This window comes from Podarcis raffonei, chromosome 17, assembly GCF_027172205.1.
Source record: "Podarcis raffonei isolate rPodRaf1 chromosome 17, rPodRaf1.pri, whole genome shotgun sequence".
Lineage (NCBI taxonomy): Eukaryota > Metazoa > Chordata > Lepidosauria > Squamata > Lacertidae > Podarcis > Podarcis raffonei.
The window spans coordinates 9,743,685-9,759,795 of record NC_070618.1 but is presented as its reverse complement, the minus strand read 5'-3'; the positions used below and the strand labels follow the sequence as shown (position 1 = coordinate 9,759,795).

The 16,111-nt window shown below is 42.8% G+C and overlaps 1 protein-coding gene across 4 annotated transcripts; it reads left to right on the top strand.

Moving 5' to 3' along the window:
* The first annotated feature begins 822 nt into the window (after positions 1–822).
* Positions 823–15,675, top strand: C9orf72 (C9orf72-SMCR8 complex subunit). Of its 4 annotated transcripts, none has more exons than XM_053370452.1 (12): positions 824–979; positions 3,999–4,478; positions 5,455–5,514; positions 6,921–7,016; positions 8,264–8,328; positions 9,249–9,321; positions 9,638–9,754; positions 11,177–11,412; positions 12,419–12,460; positions 12,559–12,616; positions 14,370–14,479; positions 14,568–15,675. In XM_053370452.1, the coding sequence occupies exons 2-12, from the start codon at positions 4,035–4,037 to the stop codon at positions 14,752–14,754; spliced, it is 1,488 nt and encodes a 495-aa protein (XP_053226427.1). In that variant the 5' UTR covers positions 824–979; positions 3,999–4,034; the 3' UTR covers positions 14,755–15,675. The 4 variants fall into 4 exon arrangements, with proteins under 4 accessions (XP_053226430.1, XP_053226427.1, XP_053226429.1 ...); XM_053370453.1 differs by lacking the exon at positions 824–979 and adding an exon at positions 1,199–1,220; XM_053370454.1 differs by lacking the exon at positions 12,419–12,460 and having other exon boundaries at positions 826–979.
* Positions 15,676–16,111: the final 436 nt, after the last annotated feature.

The following is a 16,111-nucleotide window of genomic DNA, read 5'->3' as shown; positions in this document are numbered from 1 at the left end:
AATATGTTGTTGTTGTTGAGTCGTTTAGTCATGTCCGACTCTTCATGACCCCCTGGACCAGAGCATGCCAGGCACTTCTGTCTTCCACTGCCTCCCGCAATTTGGTCAAACTCATGCTGGTAGCTTCGAGAACACTGTCCAACCATCTCGTCCTCTGTCGTCCCCTTCTCCTTGTGCCCTCCATCTTTCCCAACATCAGGGTCTTTTCCAGGGAGTCTTCTCATGAGGTGGCCAAAGTATTGGAGCCTCAGCTTCACAATCTGTCATTCCAGTGAGCACTCAGGGCTGATTTCCTTCAGAATGGATACGTTTGATCTTCTTGCAGTCCATGGGACTCTCAAGAGTCTCCTCCAGCACCATAATTCAAAAGCATCAATTCTTTGGCAGTCAGCCTTCTTTATGGTCCAGCTCTCACTTCCATTCATCACTACTGGGAAAACCATAGCTTTAACTATACGGACCTTTGTTGGCAAAGTGATGTCTCTGCTTTTTAAGATGCTGTCTAGGTTTGTCATTGCTTTTCTCCCAAGAAGCAGGCGTCTTTTAATTGCATGACTGCTGTCACCATCTGCAGTGATCATGGAGCCCAAGAAAGTAAAATCTCTCACTGCCTCCATTTCCTCCCCTTCTATTTGCCAGGAGGTGATGGGACCAGTGGCCATGATCTTCGTTTTTTTGATGCTGAACTTCAATATACAGTACTGTAAAACACTTGGAAACAACAACGACTGGAACTGGGGAGCCGGAATTCTGTAGCGCACATGACTGGTTTCTGCCTGTACCTCTACGTCGGCTTTCCGTTTCCTCATAGGAGCGCGTGAGAGAGAATCTCTGCCTTCAAAGGGCCGGCCGGCGCGCACGCGCAGTGGCCGGCCGCCCTCCCATGCTCTGTGTTTACATTCGAGGGCTGCCCGGGCGGGCGAGGGGGCGATACTTCCGGCCCTCAGGTGGCCGCGTGCCTTTCCGTTGACGTCTGAGGGTGAGTGGGTCGGTTTCACCTGTGGGTGCGGTGAGGTTGGGGGTGGGTGGGTCTCCTCCCGGCCCCGCGGCGGCGGCGGCGGGTGCTTCAGGCTGGTGTGCCGAAATTGTGCCTCCGGTGCGCAGGGTTGGATCCTGCTCGCGGGGGTTCCCATGGCTACCTGGCTGGATGCTGAGAGGGCAGGATGGTGCGCTAGGTCAACCTCTTTGCGCTCGTTTTCAAGAGCAGGGAAGATTTCCAGGTGCACCGAACATGGGTGTAGGCAAGGGGGGCAGGGAGGGGAGCTGCCCCCCTAAAAATCAATTAAAAATCAATAAAAATGCTTAACTAACCGAGGTTCTGCCCCCCTCCCCAACAAAAATCCTGGCTACGCCCATGGCACCGAAGGCTACTGGATTGGAGGTTGGAAATTTTGGGGGCTTACCAGACACCCCCAAACTCGGCCCTCCAGCATTTTAGGACTGCAGTTCCCATCATCCCTGACCACTGGTGCTGTTAGCTAGGGGTGATGGGCGTTGTAGTCCCCAAACAGCTGGAGGGCCAAGTTTGGGGATGCCTGGCTTAGCCATCATAGCTCGTCTTGCTCAAAAGAAGGCTTTGCAGCTTAATTCCTATGCTTTTGATTCTGCGACGAGGTGCTGTTGCTGCAGGGCACGATCCATCTACAAGCAGCCATCAAGTTATGAACATGATGGAACGCAATCCAGAAGAGAGCAATCTCCCAGAAACAAGAGCTTCACAGACACTGCGCCTCAGTGTCTGCAGCTTTCAGATACTGCTTGCCCAACGCTGCGCCTAAATCGGACACAGCCTCTCCCGCCTCAGATGTTTTGCTCCTGATTGCATAATAACCAGTTCTGTGTGGGTCGAGGGTTCAAATCTATAACTCTGCCCGAATGTACATGGCAATTTAGATTTTGATTTTCCCATCGTAACATTATTGAAAATTGATCACGCGTATGAAAGTGCAAGGTTGAAATAATTTTGATCGTCACAATTGATAATGAAAACTTGTTAAGCAGAATTGAAATAATTATTTCTTGGCAGCCTTGACAAAAATCCCATTGTGTGCAGCATTTGAAATCCATCAGGTACCAGGCGCATTTTGCGCCTGGCAATTGGCCGCTTGCGACCAAGTGAAGATGACTGGCTGCCAGGATGGCACCTGATGTCTCCACCATCTGGAGGTGCATGCCTAGGGATCCTTGGATCTGTACCCTTTTTCACACACTAGTAACACATCCTGTAGAATTCTATCCACTATATTTTATCAGCACAATCAGAATTAAGTTCAGGAACCAAAAAGTCATATTGAAAAATACGACTTTCAAGTCCTCTGGCCCCAAAATGGCAACTGGGCATTCCATTTGGTGCGTAGCTTATCTATCTGAGTTTGTAACACTGCTGTGCGTAATGCATATGCTATATTATCCTACATATGTCATTTATTTTTATTAACCTCTTAGCTGAAATTATTTTTTCCCTTTTTTGTGTTCAGATCAGTTGTGTATACAGATACAGAGACTCCTGTTTCAAGTTTTCCAGTATGTTTATATTATGGCTGTAGTCAGATCAGTCTTGTTTCTGAGAAGTAAATTCAGCTGACATTAGTCGAAGTTGCTCTCAGGTTGACTAAATGTGTTGAGACAGTCATATGCTGTTGTTTATAGTCATATGATTGCTTGCAGTGTAGGTCAAAATCAATGCGAAATATGTTGAAAACATGGAACTTGCATTTCATTACGGAACTTCCTCATTATTGCATGACTTCCTTCTTGGCTTTCAACACAAAGTCCACTGGAACTGCTTTGCTTGCGTGAGAATATGACTTTGAAAAGCATTGACATTGATTTCCTTCTGCTTCCCTCAATGCTTCATGCATTTGTTGGTGTTATAACATGGAAACATTATTTAAAGTAGCATTTTCTTTTTCTGTTATGCTTTTTATTTATTGGCTGATGTTGCTATTATAAATTGATGATTCTCATCCTACCACCAATTTCATGTACAGTCATACCTCATGTTACGGCTGCTTCAGGTTTCGGGTTGCCGACCACGGAAAACCCGGAAGTACCAGAACGGGTTACTTCCGGGTTTCGCCGCATGCGCAGAAGTGCTGAAGCATGCTTCGCGCTAACGCAGAAGCGCCAAATCGCACCAGCGCAGATGCGGCGCTTCAGGATGCGAACGCTGTGGGTTGCGGACGTGCCTCCATCACGGATTATGTCCGCAACCCGAGGTTCCATTGTATGAGCAGAAGCATTGCATGGTTTGTCTCAGAGTTATTCTGCTAGCTGTGCAATCATCTCTCTGACTTCAATGAGGCTTACTCCAAGTAAGTGAGTAAGTGTGGATTCTTGGCCCTTATAAAAATGTTGAAATGTTACTTACTACATAAGGAGTTATAGTGGAGAGCAACTCTTCTTTTGTATTACCACAATCCTAAGCATGTTTACTTGGATGCACTTCCTACTGTTTCCGAAGTTCCTTAATTACTAAAAGTACAATCAAAACATATTTAATCTCCTATTCTGATACTGGTATGTGATGATATAGCATCAGTTTCACTAGTGCTAAATATGGGATGTGGGTGGCGCTGTGGGTTAAACCACAGAGCCTAGGACTTGCCGATCAGAAGGTCGGCGGTTCGAACCCCCGCAACGGGGTGAGCTCCCGTTGCTCAGTCCCTGCTCCTGCCAACCTAGCAGTTCGAAAGCACGTCAAAGTGCAAGTAGATAAATAGGTACTGCTCTGGCGGGAAGGTAAACAGCATTTCCTTGCGCTGCTCTGGTTCGCCAGAAGCGGCTTAGTCATGATGGCCACATGACCCGGAAGCTGCACACCGGTTCCCTCGGCCAATAAAGCAAGATGAGCACCGCAACCCCAAAGTTGGCCACGACTGGACCTAATGGTCAGGGGTCCCTTTACCTTTAAATATGGTACCTCTGTTGTATATATTACTGACGGATGTTTTATATGAATCCTGCTATGCTCACTCTCTGCTTTGTTCAAACTCTAGGTTTTTGGTATCGGTCATGTGACAGTCGGGGTCGCCATGTCTGCTCTGTGTCCTCCTCCTTCTCCTGCTGTTGCCAAGACTGAGATTGCCTTGAGTGGAGAGTCCCCATTGCTGGCTGCTACTTTTGCCTACTGGGACAATATTCTTGGTCCCAGGGTCAGGCACATCTGGGCCCCCAAAACAGACCAGCAGCTTCTCAGTGATGGAGAAATAACATTTCTTGCAAACCATACTCTGAATGGGGAAATACTTCGTAATGCAGAAAGTGGCGCAATAGACGTGAAGTTTTTTGTTTTGGCTGAGAAAGGAGTCATTATCGTGTCCTTAATTTTTGATGGGAATTGGAACGGGGACAGAAGTACGTATGGACTATCGATAATCCTTCCGCAAAGTGAGCTTGGCTTCTACCTTCCCCTTCACAGAGTATGTGTCGATAGGCTGACACATATTATAAGAAAAGGACGGATATGGATGCATAAGGTAGGATACTTCTTCATGGTAACCACTTTTAAGTCTGGAGCCTTGTGATTGGCTAAGCATAATAATTGCCAGCAGATGGTGATCTAGCCAAATAAATTCAAAATCTTCCTTCTCCTGCTCTTGACTTTGGGAGCCCTGACACTCTCATCCATGCCTACACAAGAATAAACCTTTTCCTTGCACACACAAAGCCACTTTGCTCTATCTGCGAGGTGCAAGTCCCACAGAACTTTAACATGACCTACAGCAACACAAGAACAATCTTCGTTCTTTGTAGTGTGTGTTATTTTTACTTAGTAAATACACATACGGCTTTTTCATACGCTGCTCAAGACTTCGATGGCCATGTGTATTTATTTCAGTTATTTAAATAGTTATTAACCACACTTTCATGGAAAAATAACAAGGCAGTCTACTCTCATGCACCCTGTCTTGATCATTGCCTGCAAAAGAAATACACAGTGCACAAGGCTTTACTTTGAAAAATATCCAGGGCATTGGTCTTTCCAAGAAGTATAATCTTTCCAGTTCATTTTAGAATGGGACACTTGGGCTTCTTATTGGAAGAATCTTATGATCTGAAGTGCAGCTGTGTGGCAGTAAGTCACTCAAATCAGACTTTTTTCTCTTTTTTGTTTGTTGGACCCTACTCAACTACAGAGCTGCTCAAGGCAGCATGCATATGTGGTGGTATTATCCCATTTTACCTCACAAGAACTCAATGGACTAGGTTAGGCTGAAAGCATCTGGGCAGACTGAGGCTGCTCACTGAGATCATGGCTGAACACAGATCTCCTTTTAGCCTGTTTAGAATTGAATGTGATTTTGTTTTGACTAAGATACTGCAGCTTAGTTGTGTTGTTGTGAATCTAATGTCTTGTTATAGATCGCTGGCTGTACGGTGTATGGGTTAAAACATGTACACATATGTACTAGAACCTTTCTTTTAAAAATAACAATTTCCCCCCATGCCTAGGAAAGGCAAGAACACATTCAGAAGGCTGTCCTGGAGGGCACAGAGAGAATGGAAGACCAGGTAAGAATGTTGAAAGCAGAGAGACTCTGCACACATTTCAATATTGACACTTCATATCCCATCAGTTTCAAGTGGAAGGATTACAAGTGTTCTTGGTTCCTTTCCAATTCAACCACATCCATCTGTAGAAGCTGCTACTGCAGGTTCCTCTGGGTATCGGGAATGTTTTCTATCTGTAAGAGAATGATTTCCATGAAGATGGAATAGAAACACTGAGCAAACTGGGGGAAAAAAACATATGCCAACTCCATGCCATTGTGGAGCGAAGTAGAATTCTGAGTGGTATTTTATTCTCTTTGTACACAGGCCATCTAAATGAAGAGTGGTGTTTTTTTTTAAAGTGGTGGCTTCTTCGGTTTATTTTTACCATCAACCTCCTGTCAAAACAGAAGATCTTACTAGATCATTGGTTTATCAGGCAGAAGAACTGGCAGTGCATGTGTTTTGGGCTGCAGCTGGCTGGGAGAGGGTTTATTATAGAGCAGGGTTGGGGAACATCAAGCCCAGAGACCAAATGTGCTCCTCCAGGCATCTTTGTCTAGCCCTTGGGACTTTCTCCAAACCACCCCCCAACTCACACTTCTCATTGGCTGTGCTTCACACCCTCCTAAAATGCTTTTGCCTGGCTGGAATATTTCCTTGAATTCTGATGGCACCTTACCATTGCCTGCATGGAGGATAGAAGGGTATGTGTGAATGTGTACAGAAACGAGCTTGTGCAAAGGTTACATTTACTGTCACTGTTCCACCCACTTTTGCCTCTGGCCGCACCCACCCCTGGGAAATGGCCCCCCAAAAGTTGCCCAGTAGGCAATGTGGCCCTTGGGTCGAAAAAGGTTCCCCATCCCTGTTGTAGATGACCTTAGGGAAACGGTACTTAACAAGGAATGAAACCACAAGTATTTTGTCTTTATCAACTGTAAACTCTAGCAATACATTAACTTATTCATTTTTCTCTGTTTGTCTTATATATGCCCAGGCTCTTGAATTTTATTTAACCAAGCAGTCTAACACAACAGCTTAGAAACTCAGTTTTAAAATTGCATTCAGTTCAAAAATTATATTCATGGTTTACTAAGTAATTTTTCTGTTAGGTTGGAACAAATCTGGAAAATAAAGCATTGAATCAAACTTAAGTTATATTCTAAGCAGACTCATTAAAATCAATGGGTTCAACTAACTGACTTGACCCACTGGAGCAGATTTTGGGGACGTGGGAAGATATTGGGTTGGGTGGAAGGTGAAGTCCTGTCACACAAGTCCTGTCATGGAAGTTACATAACATTGGATTGTTTTACTAGTTTGTTGTTATTCTTTCCTCTCCAAAAAATGTTCACCCTATTCAGGTTCTGTTCTTTAAGTACACACTCTGCTTTTTATTTCACAAAACATTATTTATTGCACAGGGCCAGAGCATCATTCCAATGCTGACAGGGGAAGTTATTCCTGTAATGGAGCTCCTTTCATCTATGAAATCACACAGCGTGCCAGAAGAAATAGATGTAAGTCTTACTGTTAGCTGCTTCATGAAAGGAAGAGCTCTTCCATCTTTCTTTGAAGTGCCTTTAATAAAAAGAATTTCAGCTCATTAGTCAATGGATTTCTAGCTTTGGGGGGTTTTTTTGGCCAGTACAGTACAGAATTTATACCAGGGTACATTTATTTGTATGCCAACCTTTCAAGAGTTAAAACCTTGCTTAAGACTACTTACAACATGAAAAAATACATAATTAACAAAGTTACAGATAGGTAGCTGTGTTGGTCTGCCATAGTCAAAACAAAAAATTTTTTTCCTTCCAGTAGCACCTTAAAGACCAACTAAGTTAGTTCTTGGTATGAGCTTTCGTGTGCATGCGAAGAAGTGTGCATGCACACGAAAGCTCATACCAAGAACTAACTTAGTTGGTCTTTAAGGTGCTACTGGAAGGAAATTTTTTTTTTTGTTATAATTAACAAAAGTAGTCTTAAACAAAAACATTGAGAAGCGCACAACCAAATTGAGCAATATAAATCATAGTAAGATCTATAATAAAGATACCAAAAATTAAAATCATAACAGCAACCCCCCCCCCCGCAAACCTCTAAACAACACCCCAGCCCAAGAATCTGTTCAGCATTCTCAGCTTCTGTAACTGGAGTCAGTCCAGGCCCTGCAAGGCAAACAGCAGATCTTCCAGGACCTGCAGCCAAGGGCACATCTCACAGACATCACAGCACTTTTTAAACTCTACTGGACTAAATTGCATGTGGTCTGGTCTGTACGTAGCTCTTTAAAGTGCAAAAAATTATCAAAATTGTGATTCATTCCACAGGTGTTTTTTAAAAAATCTAGGGAGAGTTCAAAGGTAGGATCTTTTTAGATCCTAGGCATTCTTTTACTGGATCATTAATGCATCAGCAAAACAAATATACTGATACAGCGGTGGGTGTGGAGCTTGTAAAGCTGGCGGTGGGGGATTGTACAGGCAAAGCAATGAACATTTAGTTCCCTTGCTTGAATTGTGAGAAAGGATTGGCGCTTGTGTCCACGCAGGACCCTGGATGATAAAGGTCCTTTGGAATAAGATGTAGGATAGAAAATAAATGAATAAATGAAATGTATTAAAATTCTGACTTCGTCTACCTCCTTATTTTGTATAAATCTCAGTATTTTTTTTGCATTAAAATAGGATCGGTTCCTGGGCTGTTTGTGATTTGTAGCGTATACACCATGACTAATCTTCCTCCTTGTGCTTTTATCACATTCCAGATAAGTGACACGGTGCTTAGCGATGATGACATTGGAGACAGCTGTCACGAAGGTTTCCTTCTTAAGTATGATCATTTGCTTTTGGGAAAGTACTTACTTCTAAAGCAGAGATTTTGGGAAAGAGGGAGGCGATTGGTGACTGGATGAGTGGGGAAGAAAAAATCGTTTTTATTTTTTGGTAGGTTTTTTGCCTATAAGTAAGCCTCTTTTCAGGGACGCATGTGGCACTGTGGTCTAAACCACAGAGCCTAAGGCTTGCCGATCAGAAGGTCGGCGGTTCGAATCCCTGCGACGGAGTCAGCTCCCGTTGTTCGGTCCCTGCTCCTGACAACCTAGCAGTTCGAAAGCATGTCAAAGTGCAAGTAGATAAATAGGTACCGCTCCGGCGGGAAGGTAAATGGCATTTCCGTGCACTGCTCTGGTTCACCAGAAGTGGCTTAGTCATGCTGGCCACATGACCTGGAAGCTGTCTGCGGACAAACGCCGGCTCCCTCGGCCTATAGAGCGAGATGAGCCCACAACCCCAGAGTCAGTCACGACTCCTGTCCTATAATGATTACTGCAGAGTAAAACAAGATGTTCACATAGGAGTTTAAGGCAATTCATACACTTACACAAAAATGTGAGTAGCTATTAAATGGTATCCTTTAATTTTGTTTTGTTTTGCAAATTTTGTCTGAAGTCTAGATTTGTAGTAATTTAATTTCAGGTGGCTGAAATAGTTCTGGCCCTTGGTGTTTGATTTTAGTACAGTGGTACCTCGCAAGACGAATGCCTCGCAAGACGAAAAAACCGCAAGACGAAGAGACTCGCGGAACGGATTAATTTCGTCTTGCGAGGCAATACTGTACAGAATACACACCACATTTGGAAACGTTAGTATTGTTGACAAGAAAACCCTTCGCAAAGTCTTTTTAGCTGCTGCATGTAAACTTCTTGTGAAGTATTTCGTATTATTTTGTATGCCTCTCTTTTCAATTTGCAGAGCCATCAGTTCACACTTGCAGACCTGTGGCTGCTCGGTAGTTATAGGAAGCAGTGCAGAAAAAGTTAATAAAGTAAGCATCTCCTATCTTATAAAGATTAGATTACCAAGCAAAACAATATGCTGCCAGAAATCATAGGTGGTAGTCCTTTGATTTCATATACAGTATTACCTGTAAAGGGCGGGGGGAGGGTTTATTCTAGCAACAAAATATGAAGATTGTGTATTTAGAAAATGACAATATAACTGGCAAAAAGTCATTTGGGTTCCTGTAATTGGCAAGTAGCAACTACCCAGTTACTATATCATATAACAGCTTTCATTTGCAAGTTTTCTCTTTGCTAAATTTCCCTGTCTATAAGTATTTTTACAGTATTTTTGTATTACAGATTGTACGGACGCTGTGCCTCTTTCTTACTTCAGCAGAGCGAAAGTGTTCTAGGCTGTGTAGAAATGAAACTTCCTTTAAGTATGAATCGGGGCTTTTTGTGCAAGGATTACTGAAGGTGAGGTCTTTGATTTGCTCAACTACATTTTGTCAGGAGCCAGTAACTTTAGTCATTAGTTTTTCTAATCAAATGAAGTATTGTTGTGCTTAGATTAATCAATTATTTATTTTGTTAGCATCTTTATTAATGTCCTTTAAAATTAAAATACAGGTTTCTGGTAGGTTTTTCCTTGAAGTGAGGAAGTTGGAAACATTTATCCAGCAGGACAAAGGAAGCATAGATTAAACTGCTAATTTGCATTAACACAACTACTTTATTTTAGGAAAATGTTTTCTCTTTCCTGTCTGTTCTTCTCTTGCTATGAAGTATAAAGATAAATCAACATCTTTCCTTTTCTTCTCACACTTAAATGTTTCGTATAGTGGAAACTGGAGAAATCTTTTTCTGAAAGTGATACTGGTAATTGACTAGAAATGTTTAATGTAAAAAATAGGTTGGTTTTTTTATATATATATAAAAAAATGACAGTCCAAACTGGACCTTTAAAACTTTAAAAACCTTTAAAAGCAATAATTACCCAAAAAACCATCCCCAGGGTGGAGGGAAGAAAACTGGTAACAGTTGTGTTTCCCTCTCTAACACAGTCATAAATTTCATTTATGAATCACTTCTCATTAGGCATCAGGAAGTGAATTACAGTATAACATATATAAAAACCAGCTAAAGTATTTGCAGACACAAAAATTTCAGTGATTTCAGTGGAATACTTCCTTCTGAGTTTTCTATAAGGGCACTCGATATCCACAATCTGGAGTCTCCTGTGCATTTGTGGAGTTTCTATGCATGTTTACTCGTAAGTAAGCCAAAATGTAAGGCTGTAACAGAGTCTACTTTCTGTATGGAGAACCTTCAAACTCTTATAATTCAAACCGTAGCAAGTTTACTCGTGTGTTAGCCCCACTAAGTTCAATTAAGCTTATGTGCACAGACATCAAGGCAGAAATCCTAAACCTGCACCCAAGGGATTAAGTAGCTCACTTGGTTAGAGCATGGCGCTGATAATGCCAAGGTTGCAGGTTCGATCCCTGTATGGGACAGCTGCGTATTCCTGGATTGCAGGGGGTTGGACTTGATGATCCTCAGGGTCCCTTCCAATTCTACAATTCCAGGATTCCTACTCAATTTGTTGGGACTGTGTATGTGCTAAGAATTGAATTGTAAGATGCTGAGTGCTGTCCATACAGAACACATCCTCAGTGTGTATATATCTGTATATATGTGTGTGTGTGTGTGTGTGTGTGTGTGTGTGTGTGTGTGAGAGAGAGAGAGAGAGAGAGAGAGAGACTTGTCTAATTTATTGCCATATTAAGACAATAAATCAAAATGTTTCAAATTGTAATCTGATAGTGCCTTATAGTTTTTAATTCCGCTGACCTTTTTTTTTTTTAGTAACTGGACTAATTGTTTTCACTGTGACAGGATGGCACTGGAAGTTTTACGCTGCCTTTCCGTCAAGTGATGTATGCTCCGTATCCTACCACACACATTGATGTAGATATCAACACCGTGAAACAGATGCCTCCTTGCCACGAACATATCTATAACCAGCGGCGGTACATGAGATCCGAGCTAACAGCTTTCTGGAGAGCCACTTCAGATGAAGAGATGGCTCAGGATACCATTATCCATACGGACGAGAGCTTCACCCCTGATCTGTATGTGTTCCTGTAGAGTTGCAGAATTTCAGATGTTGATGCCTGTCATGGTTTAAATGCAGTGTCTAGATAACATTTCGGTTCCGTTTTGCCATCCAGGCAAAATTTCTGCTCTGAAATTAGGACCAAATTACCCAAGTCATATTGAAAGCCAGCAGTCATTTTTTCCCCATTTTGCATGGGTGAGATTCTACCTTTTGAATGGGGAGTCTTTTGTTCTCCCCCAAGAATTGTAAAGCAACTGAGCACTTGTTCCCTATGAGTTTCTTAGGATGCTTCCGCAGCTATGAGAATTTGATTTCTGTCTCCACCCAACACTCTTCTGAGATGCCATACTTTGGGAGGCTAACAGCATGAGAAGTAGGATCACCAAAGTGGTTATCTTCTACAAGATTTGGAAGCTTCTTAGCTTTTTTCATAAACTAGCAGCAAGAAGTGATCAGGTAGACTTGTTGCACAATTCATTCAACACTCAGGTCCAGTTTATCCATGCATGTATATGGGATGGCTCCACTGAAAAACACAGGGCCAGATTCAACTAACCAGGTACACTAGCGAAAGCCTGTGCAAGGTCTTCTGCTAGCACACTGGGGCTTTCTCCCGTCTCTGCCCCCGTGCCTCTCCCAGATCTTCTCAGGAGGATCTGGAGAACCCCCAGTGGCAGAGGAGAGGGTTCCATATAGCAAGCAGAAATGCTTGCACTGATGGAATGATTGCCTTAGCGTGACACTGAGTTCCACCCATGGTGTTTGAGATGATGAGAGAAGACGTTCTCTGGTATTTGGTCTGTGATAGCTCATTCATAAACACAAATTAGCACTTGAGGCTGTAGTAATCAAGTCATGAGCCAGCCTTCGTCATGGGTTATCCTTTAATTACAATTGGCACAGTTTAATCTCATTTTGTATACAAAGTATTGTGCGCTTCTATAAAAGTATTTATATAGAAGAGTTTGCCTGCTATTTTTGCGTGATTTTTTTTTTACTAGCCCCACTTTATATTTTAGATCACATATAAGAACAGTGGGACTTCTGTGTTTTCGAATGCTGTAAGGAATTATCGATTACAGATACCGAATGGTACTTCAACTTTGCATTGTGAATGAAACTCAGCGTATTACTGCATGCTTCCTCTGTATTTTTACAGGAACGTTTTCCAAGATGTCCTTCACCAAGACACTTTAGTAAAAGCCTTTCTGGATCAGGTAACTGTTCATGCTAATGAGTTAAAACTGATGAGCGATATATCACCTGTTTTAATTTTTTTAATGAGTTCCTTTTGTGTAGTTGTAGCCTTAAAAAACACCACTCCAGTCGTTCCCTTCTGTAGTATTTTAAAGCGTGATTTCAAAGAAGATGCTCTAATCTAATACTAAAGTGATTAATTACCTACTGCCTGTCTTTTCTCTGTATTTGCACTCTAAAGTCAAGTCATGTGGCAATACTGGGAAAGTGCAGGAAAGCTTCAAATATAGTTAAGGGATGTAGGAGTAAAACGTCTTTGTTCAGTATTCATTTAGCGTTTAGCAGATTAATTGTAGTTGTAATTGTAGTAGCATCAGCAGTTAACAAACCACTGACTTCAGTGAAATTTCTGAAGTTAATTATGGAACTTCAGGGCCAAAAATTCACTAAAATATTTTATGTTTATTGTTGATACATAAATATGTGCATCTGCATAATCTCTTTCTTTGCAAAAGCTGGTTCCCAGCATTGCCAAACACAAACACAGCAGAACTACGAACCTGAGCAGATTTGGTTCTCAATGGCTGAAATTACCAGGGAAGGAAGCAGGTTTAATCCTCGCCCAAATGTGTTTCTGTGCGCATCCTTTTACATTTGCTATAAGCTGCTGCTGCCATTTACCTCCTACAGGTAAAAGTAAAACACTGCACTTGAGAGTGGCTGTTGCAGCAAGAACGAACCACCTCTCCACTCTTTTATTTTTATTTACAGAAATCCTATCACACTTAGCATATAAATATCAGGAATATAAGAAAACCAGTATGATTTTCTAATACTTGGCCGTCCATAAAACGAAACACTAAAATAGAAAATTTCAGTATGAAACGTAATAAAATAGAAAATTTCAGCAAGGCACATGGCTGGGTCACAGAGCAGGGAAAGCCTGCTTAAGTAAATAAAACACTACTTGAGCAAGAGCCGAAAACAGTACAGTGGTACCTCGGGTTAAGTACTTAATTCATTCCAGAGGTCTGTTCTTAACCTGAAACTGTTCTTAACCTATGGTACCACTTTAGCTAATGGGGCCTCCTGCCGCTGCCGCGCCGCCGGAGCACGATTTCTGCTCTCATCCTGAAGCAAAGTTCTTAACCCGAGGTACTATTTCTGGGTTAACCTGTAAGCTGAAGCGTATGTAACCCGAGATACCACTGTACTGTGTGTGCCTGCTTGATATCCAAAGGGAGTAAGGAAATTCCATAAACTAGCTGCAGCAGTGCTTAAAGCCCTGCTCCAGATGGCTAGGAAGTGAACCTAAGGAGTATATGGAGTAGCCAAAAGTGCATCTCCTGATGACAGTAGTAGCCAGGTAAGTGCATAAGAGAACAGGCAGTCCCTCACGTAAGCTGGTCCCAAACTGTTTAGAGCTTTGTATACCATCAGCAAAACCTTAAATGTGGCCCAGCAGCATACTGGCAGACAGTGCTGTTTCTTCAGAAACGGGGGGTAGCCTGCCCTTACCTATGGTTCCTATAGAAGTGCATAATGTGTGCATGCAGAGCATTGAGATGCACTGCACCCTGCCCTGCCCCCCCCCCACGAGGCCCTGCAAGATCCACGCTTGTCCTCTGTGTATCCAACTCCTATCATAATGTATATTTTACCAGTCTATAACAGAAGGCAGTGTACGGGAGAATGCCACTAAACAGAACCCTTTCCCCTCTTTCCCCATTTAATGTAATGTGTACTGATCTTTTATGTGGCAATTCTTCACAGGTCTTTCATTTGAAACCTGGATTGTCCCTGAGGCGTGTGTTCCTCGCACAGTTCTTGTTAATCCTTCACCGAAAAGCCTTAACCCTAATCAAATATATAGAAGACGATACGTAAGTATAAAGGGAGCAGTGTGTTTTCTTGGCACGGTTTTCACTGAAATCATTCCGTTTAACCACACTTTCCCCTCCCCTCCCACAGGCAAAAAGGCAAGAAGCCTTTTAAATCGCTCCGTAGCTTGAAGATAGACCTGGACTTGAGGGCAGAGGGTGACCTTAACATAATAATGGCCTTAGCTGAGAAGATCAAGCCGGGATTGCATTCATTTCTGTTTGGCCGCTCATTCTACACTAGCGTGCAAGAGCACGACGTTCTAATGACGTTTTAAAGGTTTATTTATTTTTATGTGGGTTGGTATCTCTTCACAATGCTTCTCAAAGGTATTGTTTAAAGGGAATATAGCATTTCTCTTCACAAACACTTGTTGTGGTCCGGTGCAACAGAAGGTGCGGTTTACACTACAACAGTCTTCTTCCCCAGCCCAGTGCCGTCCATCTGTTGTTGCTGGACTCAAACTACCAGCAGTCCCACCCAACATGGCCTGTGGCCAGGGATGATGGGAGTTGTAGTCTGCCAATGTTTGGAGGGTATCACTGCGGGGAAGGCTGCAGGAAAAGTCAGAGAGGGTGCTGTTTAGACCTGCGCAGCCCAGGTAGGGTGAGGTTTCTCACTTGCCTTCTGAGCACCAAGTGCCACTGCTGATTCCTGAGAGGGGAAGGAAGAAGGCGCAGGAAGCTCAGTGTGGTTTGGGTTTGGTAGTAGGAGTGTTGGGTTGGCTTTTCCACCATGCCACTTTGCTCCCTGTGCCTCTCCCTCTCGGGAGCTGGCGACAACATTCTGTGTTTGGAAAGCAGGAGAACAACCCTTTGCCACCCTACCAGTTGCTACTGGAATCGAGTCAGTTCAACTTAGGCATGCACCAGATGTTCCATTTTGATTACAGGGAGAGTAAACATTGGTGTGGTTTGTTTAAAGGTTAACTTAATGGCATTTTCGAAACCACAAAGTTGAGGACAACTTTTAATGGGTTTTTTAAGAGGATATTGGTTTATAATTTTTCTTTGTGTGTGTGGTATTGGGAGACATGTTCCATTTCCTCCTTTCCGTTCAGGGACTGTTGATTGCAAAACAAATGGTCAAACGTAATTTTAGGACTATCGCTTCCAGTGTGTTTGGTAATAGGAACGGTGCCACCTGCTTTTTCTCCCTGCCCCCCCTTTACATATCCTTCAAAAGCCAGCAGAAACTTGCGGTGACATCTTAAACACTTCAACACAGGCATGGAACAGGCAATGAGGCAGTACTTTTAGATGGTGTCATCAAAAGTGCCAAGCAAGTGCCAAGCAAGACTATTCTGTTGCTAATTATGTCACCCATCGTGCATGTTGCACTGTGTTTTGTCAGACATAGGTGCAAGTCAAACAGAGTGCAAATCAGGAAAGGTATGTTTTATGCTGATAGGAGCAATTGCCAAGCTCTTTCTGATGAGCTACTGAGTGAAAGCCATATAAAAATCTCCTGGATCTCCAATGCTTCTGAGCAGTTTGGGGTGAGGGGACTGGTTAGAGACAAACTTAGTTGGTACCACAACTGAAATAAGGGTAGTAGTGGCAAACTTCTACTTTTCCTCTTCAACTCTAGCATATTTACCTCTCACCTCTCAGCTTCTTCTAAACTGAAAAAAG